Source organism: Pygoscelis adeliae, unplaced genomic scaffold (genome assembly GCF_000699105.1).
Source record: "Pygoscelis adeliae isolate BGI_AS28 unplaced genomic scaffold, ASM69910v1 Scaffold14, whole genome shotgun sequence".
NCBI lineage: Eukaryota > Metazoa > Chordata > Aves > Sphenisciformes > Spheniscidae > Pygoscelis > Pygoscelis adeliae.
Window position 1 is genome coordinate 6,010,091 of NW_008825109.1, and position 7,672 is coordinate 6,017,762.

The 7,672-nt window shown below is 38.0% G+C and overlaps 1 protein-coding gene across 1 annotated transcript in view; it reads right to left on the minus strand.

Annotated features, from left to right (window-relative positions):
- NUPL1 (nucleoporin like 1) overlaps positions 1 to 7,672 on the minus strand; it is a 41,731-nt gene that overhangs the window by 30,361 nt on the left and 3,698 nt on the right. The window contains exons 2-4 of the mRNA XM_009327876.1: positions 3,894 to 4,033; positions 2,522 to 2,560; positions 906 to 1,058 (exon numbers count right to left, since the gene is read on the minus strand). Of these exons, the coding sequence (XP_009326151.1) occupies positions 906 to 1,058; positions 2,522 to 2,560; positions 3,894 to 4,033 (332 nt within the window). The remainder of the gene's footprint in view (positions 1 to 905; positions 1,059 to 2,521; positions 2,561 to 3,893; positions 4,034 to 7,672) is intronic.

Below are 7,672 nucleotides of genomic sequence, written 5' to 3' on the forward strand. Positions count from 1 at the left end.
AAACAAAGCCGTAGAGACTTTTAGAATTATGTTATTTTGTCCTACAATATCATAATCCTGATTAGTCCATATTTACCTGCAACTATACAAAATTTCTGAGAGTCCCCCAGAACACTAGAGAACCTAGAAGCTGGCACAGAATTTATTTTACAGCATAATGGATCTAACAAGTGCTGTTGACTTCTTATATTAAAATGCTGAAATGTTAATGTTTTATGTTAAACATTAAAATATTTTACACAAGACAGATGATACAAGAACATTTCCTTGGTAGTTCCTCTGGAATTAAGCATCCCAGCTTTTGGTGGGGTAGGGAAGAATTGAGTAGAGAGAGACCAACAGGCATAAAGGGACAGAGCAGAGAGGGGACAGATAGCTGAGCTCAAATGCAGACCCCTAAGGTTAAGAAAAATGAACTCCAGTCTTAATTATCATCATGCATGGTGCAGTTTAGCTCGGTTAAATATGATGGCAGATATGTGCCAGTATGAGAACTAAACTGGAAAAACCTTGTTTCCACTACTAGTTAACCATTTCAGGCTATCTACAAATGGTAGACATTTTCCAAACTTTTCAGCTGCGCCAAGTAGGAAGCTTTCAAGCTTCAGTGGCGTTAACAATAACAAAAATAATGATTTTGCATGACAAATCAGCTCTTGCTACACTTCTAATGACTTAGATTATATGCTGCCTATATCACATGGTATACTGCCCATAAATAAATCTAGGGTACCCAAATTTAGAACTAGTGAAGTCCAATGAACCTTCTTATTAAAGTACCACAAAATTACGTAAATACTAGAAAAATATAGAGTGTAGAACTGTTTTACCATAAAGTTTTATTGTTAAAAATCCAAACACCCACCCCCACAGAAAAAAACCCAAACCCCTAAACAGTTTCCTACCTGCTGCGGGAGTTGATGTAAGAGCAGATGATAATGATAGGCCACCCGCTGAGGTAGAAGTAGCAGGTAAAGCAAATGGTGTGGCTGAACCTGCAGGTTTGTTGAAACCTAAACTAAAGCCTGTGGTAGCTGCTGATGTGGTGGCAGGCGTGCCTAAAAGAAACCCAAAAACAATTATCACTCTTAGAACATGCTGCTTGAGAATGAATGCTCAATTCACCTTCTCTTCTGAACTATTCCCATTTAACCATCATGAGCACCACAGCATGCAAAATCACTTGCATCAAGTAAAATATCCCAACAGCACCTTCAGACAAATTTCAAACATTTACATTAATTGCACAGGCATTTTTGCTCTAGAATTCCTAGTGATCCAATGGGCTTTAATCATGGACCGGCAATTCTATCTAGTGGTAATCTAAAAAAAACTGTAAAAAAAAGCTTCTACCAAGAGCATCTAATAGATGAACCAAATATTGGCAAACGGAGCTATAAACAATACTGCCCAAAATACAGACTAAAAATTCTCAACTGGATGTGCATACTAAAATGAATGCACATATCCTTTCAATTTGTAAACAAGAAAAACATGTTGAGAAGTTATTCCCTCAAACTTTGCTTTCGAACACTTTTAAAGTAAAGCAAACAAAGCTTCCACTTCCTGCTGTTTTCATGGTAAGAATACATTTTACATTCTAGAATCCATATTCCAAAGTAAAGTAGTGTGCATATACATACACAAACCACAACAGCATGCATAAGAAACTGAGAATACCAAGTATGTGTAACTGCCGTGTGTCTGTTTTGGATGACATACTTTCATTCAGCTATTGAAAAGAATTAATGTTCATCTACATAGTACCGACTGCCACGTATGATTATGCATCACACAGTCTGTTCTGGGTTAGCTGCTGCTCCTCCCTTCTTCTGCCCATTTCATTTGCTTCTTTAACCAACACTATTTTTTCCTATTTATTCACACTATGGCTTCCTAAGTTGTTGGACTGCAGTCTGTCTTGTAGCACCACCCCCAACATTTGTGATACTCAAGCTCAGTTTCTTCTCAGACCTCAGTTGCTGGTGTTTAAGAAGAAAAACAAACCCCACAACTACCCACTATTCCTGTATTTCTAATGACAGCTGAAACATAGGCACTAAAAATGCATCAGAGAAACAAAAGTAAAGTATTCTCAAGGTCCGTTCCCAGTTCAACCCTCTTTATTCTGCTAAAAGAGACCTGTACCAAACACACCTGTTCACACAAAGTTAATTAGAGCAACAAATTCTGTATGAAGAATTCTTTGATAACGTATCCCACCTCCCCTCTGCTGAAGGATGAAACTCATTAGGGGGACATAAATACAAAGTCTAACTTTTCACTATGACCACTGTCACTGTTGTACAGGAATGGAATAATCCTTTAACAACAAGTAACAATGCCCAGAACTGCAGGACTCCACTCTGGTCTGCAGCCTTAACATTTGGGCTGCAAAGCAGACTGCAATTAGTAATGGGGAAAAAGCTCACATAAGACCACTAACTTTCTCCATTACAGGAAAGATCTATCTGTATTTTTGTTTGCCTGTGTAACATTAAAACCCAAATTAGGTCCTTACCTAGTGTCAGTCCTGTAGCAATAGTTGTTGCTGTTCCTGCTTTAAGAAGGGAAACGGAGTAAGAATAGTAATTGAAGACCACAGAGCAGTTATGATAGTAAAAAACATGAGACAAAACACTGAAATAATGCAACATTATGAGACAATACGTAGACTATTATACAAGTTTTTTCTGTAGTATGTTGAAAGCAAAACAACATTAACATAGAAAACAGTATTTGTAAGCACCAGCAGCACAAATCAAAGCATAACTGACTTCAAAAAATGTCATTTTTAAGAATCTGCTAACCAAGAAGCTGATGTTACAACAGCAGTATAGCAAATTGTTTGAAATTTCAAACAAATTAAGATAAACAAAAATATGGAAAAGTAATTCTATCACGTATTTTTTTCAGCCATATGGCAGTACATAACATTAGTATGTAAAACAGCATATTTACAGTATAATGAAGAGGATTATAGAGTCCAAAGCCTTTGCAAAAATCCTGTGTCTTGGTTTAGGGTTCCTGCCCCACTGGTAGTTTAAAGAGATTATTTTGAACACAGTGCTATGCCATTTCATATTTTAAAAACCATCTGATGAGAAAAATCGAAATAATCATTGAGAGCTAAAAAAAAATTACCCCAATGTAGCCAAACACAGTAATACAGGCTTTCAGTCTACTGTTGAATTTATTTCTAGTAGATTGGTTTTTAGAACTTCCCCTATCTACTCTTACAAGAGTACAAGAAAAAAAAGACCATTTTGTCTAGCAATATTGAAGCCAAAGTAAAATTCATTGTTGTATCTGCGTGATGGCTGAAAAAAAATACCTACTCAGAAAAGTTTTATTCTTTTGCATTCCAATATTCCTGTAAGAATCTGTATGTTCATAGGCTGAATTAGAGACCTAAGAAAATATTAGTAGATTTCTTCATGCATACTGCTAACATTAAAAAACCCCAACAAAATAAAAAATGTTTACTACTGCAGGATTACAAATATCACACTACAAATACTAACAATGTTTTTAAGTATTTTTCAGATCAAAATATACCTCAATCTTAAATCATAATTTTGAGCATCCTGGATGAAGAGTTAGATTTCTAGAAAACATCAGGATTCAAATTATGCAACAATTTACACATAGGCCCAGGCACAGTTTTCTGGTAACTGCATTTGTGTTTCTGTAGCGTTGGCACTACATAATTCTCAACAAATGACCTTTTAAACTGTTCAATGAAGCCTTTTTACACAACTACGTAAGTAATATCCTGAGCCACAGAACTACTGTAAAAAAAAGTAAGCACGTTATGATGACCCAGTTTTTGTGTACATATGATATTTCTTCACTGTTGATTCAAATTTCTGCTGTACAAGAATTTTTTCTACCTGTACTGGTGCCTCCTAGTGTAAAGCCAGTGGTCGGTTTTGATCCAAAAAGTCCACTCCCAAAGCCCACTGAAGGAGCTGATGTAGTCGCTGTAGCAGTGGAAGAGCCCAGAGTTCCAAAATTAAGTCCTCCTGTTGAGCTATTACAAAATAAGACTATTAGCAATAATTATTTTTCAAAATAAAAAATCCTGCCCCCCCCCCATTTCAGTTTCTTTCCCACGCCATCATTCATTTTCCTGAACCACACACAATGCAGCTAGACAAGGCAGTCCAAGCTCACTGCCACCAAACAGAAAGAGGAAGCGTATCTCACTCTGTCCTTCTACAGCTCTGTAACTCCCACTGCTTCCCTGACACAGACTCCACCATTTGTTCAACTCCTTGCTGAGTTGATACATCTTGCTAGACCGGTGGGAAATTTGAACTTTTCTCTGTTAGATCATCTCATTAGTTCTGCCTAATTATTTTCCCTGAACTACTGAAATGGGAGGACAAATGCTAGAGGCAGCACAAAGATGACAACAAACCTCCAAGAACACCTTTTCAAAGCAGGTTACAAGTCCAGTTAGATACCTCTGACCAGAAGCCTCAACCAATGTTACTTTATTTCATTCCAAAGTGATAAGTAGAGACACACAACCATTCACATCAACAGCACAACTTTGCCCTGCCTCACCACCAAAACAGACTGATGCATGAATTCATTCTCTAACCAAAATGCTATCTTGCCCCACAGGTGCAAACCATAGAGGACCCATGCCTACCATACGTTCTTTTTTGACTGTATACTTGTCAGAAAGTTACAGAAATAAACTTCCAGAGCTATTTTCACAGATGAAGGGGAAGAGACAGGAAGGAGAGAATCAGAGATCAATCATCACTGGGAAAATTAAGCCTCTTATTTACTTTGGGTAACTACACATTTTAGAAGTTTCACGGCAAGTAGAGAACAAGCTTTACAGTTAGCAGAGAACGCATTAAGTTACTGTACAAAACACGGGGAATACAGTAATCATTATTATCTCTAACCAATGAAATTACAGGTACTAGCAGCCAGATGAGTCAATGATTTTAAAAATTTTGTTCTTAAATCAACGAAAGATCAAGTGAATAATTTATTTGTAGTAACCTCCTGCTCCCATTTGTGAGACTGTCTAGAAACTAGGTAAGTTTTCTCTACCTTAAACAACATTTTGAATAAGTACAACAGTAGCACTGAAATGAAATCCAATTTAGACTTCAGGGTAACAGTTGTCAAGACGTATTTTATGTTTCAGGTGTTCAGTATTCTCTCACTGTTCCCTTATCTCCTCTCTCTTTTTGTGTAAAGGCAGCTCCTAGGCTTAACAAATTAAACACAAAAGTAAATCCTTAAAAAAAAAGGCTATAATTAACTTTTACATTAAAAGTTTTCAAAATATCTACAAAAGTGATCGTGGCAAGCCCAGCAAAAGTTGGTTGCAAGTTCCAAATCCAGGCGTGAGTTATTCTTAAAGAAGTAATTCAGGAAGCAGAGTGGCCAAGAAGTTTAGAAGGACACAGACCCACTAATTGTCCAACTCCACAGGAGCCAAAGCATTTCAGCTTTCTTTACTCCCAAAATTTCAACATACCAAACTACAGCACCATAACCTAACTGCTTGTAAACTTAAACATACAACATGGTGCTTCTATCACTAGTCAAGGATTTGTGTTTCTTATCTTTTTCCAGTACAAAGATGATTCTTCTGTAAAAATTTTTCTTCTTTCAGCATTCCAGTAGAAGAAAGCTAAGGTGTAAAATATGCAATTCAGCAATAGGACAAAAAACCAAAAACCCCAAATAAAATGAAGTGGCATTTTGTTTGTTTTTTTAAGATAGAACCCAAAATGTAGAAATAAAGCAATGACAGCATTCTCACCAGCAGGAAAAAGCATGTGCCAGGACTATCTACTCCCCACAGATGGAAGGAAGAGGAACTCAGGTCACTAAAGTCAGGTCTTAACTCTAATTTTAGAAGTAGAACAAAGCATTGCACCTGGCTAAAGCATACTATAGAGCACATCAATTAACAAAAAGAAAGAGCATAAGTACCTGAACAGCTACTGATGCAATGCAGTAATTAGGTAGGCTGGCATATCACATAGGCTTTGGGCCACTAGAATATAATCTTTGACTGGTCACAGTGATGAATAATCTTATGCTTGGGCTACATAATAAAGCCCCTTTCCTCCTAACACCTGGCAATATTGTCTTAGACTCAGCCCAGAAGAACAACAGCTCCTTCTTCTTGTAGTCTCTTATCCTTACAGTCTCAAACATGTTCTCAAGCAAACCATCCCATAGGGATGATTCTTTCACCAATCATCCAGCAGTAAAAAGGCCTCTTCCTCTTCGATACTCCTTGACCAATAGCCCTGAAGACTTGTCCTGCTTGTAAGAATAAATACATGACTAAAAATGCAGAGTACAATACTGCTGTTAATTAGCACCTGTTAAACTTTTACTTATTATTTTTAAGACATAAAAAGCCAGCTAGACCAGCAAAAAAACCCCAAACATAAAAATATGCAAGTTCAATAGGCAGTTTTTAACAAGTGCAGATCAACAAGACAAAAGTTTCCCTTGTTTCAGGCATTTAGAAGAACGTTTTTGAATAAACAAATATTATTTTAACTTGCTCATTTTAATCACAGGAAACCTGCATTAAACAGGCATGAAGCAAAAGAAACCTAAGTTCTCACCAACTCCTTATTAGCTTTGCTGTGGGGTAAAAAAACCCCAAAACCAAAACCACCAAGCACAGGTAACCCAAGAATGTCATCAATCTGCCATGACAACGAAATAAAGAGTATTAGAAGAGGCTCAGAAAATTTTTCCCTCTCATATGGGCTTCCAAAAAGCAATACTGCCATTTAATGCAGCGATACTCTTTCAGATCCAGATGTTCTGTTCCCTTCCCCTCACACTGACAATTCTGACAGATAAGTATTTTCAAATATATCTGCTTCAGGTGAAGTTCCCTTGAGTAGCTCACCCTGCCCATTTAGTTTACATTACAGTGATCAATTTTGCATGATCAAATTTAGGAAAAACTCTGATACAAAGCTCCACTACAACAGCTCTAATCTTCAACAGAGGCATAATAGCAAGCATGTCAGAAAAAACAATCTCTGCTAGTACAGCTGTGTGCAAAGAAAGAAAAAAGGGGAGAAAAACCCCAGCAACAACAAAGACTTACCTATTATTCTGAGAAACCTAAATACTAACAGCGCCTTTAGTACAGGGCCTGCTGCATGTCACATTGCACAACAAAGCACAGCAAAGTTCTCCTTTTACTCCAAGACGCTATACACCAAATGCAAGGTTATCTGTGTCAGAAAGGATAAGGTGGCACCCAACTTCGGGAAAAAAAGTAAAACGTGGAATTTCACATCTGAACATCAAACATTTGGGCTTTGACATCAAGCACACAGAAGCTCAGGCTGACTGCTGAAACCTAGATACGCATATGATTCACGTTCTGCGTTCAGAACGTCAGAGATAACCGTGGAGACACCCTGCTCCGACAAAGCCAAAATAAAGCAAAATTAGAAGAGCACCTCCCTTTGCGATTAGCTGCTTAACAGATTGATCCCTACGCCTATATTTGCGAAGCCGGCCGTAAAGCAGATGAGGCAGGAAGGGCACCCCCACCCCCTGCCGGTTCATGCGCAGCGAGGGCCCTTTCGGCCAAGAGTGCCGGAGCTCCGGGCCCCTCCGGGGGCAGCAGGAGCGGCGCCGAGACACGCGCCCC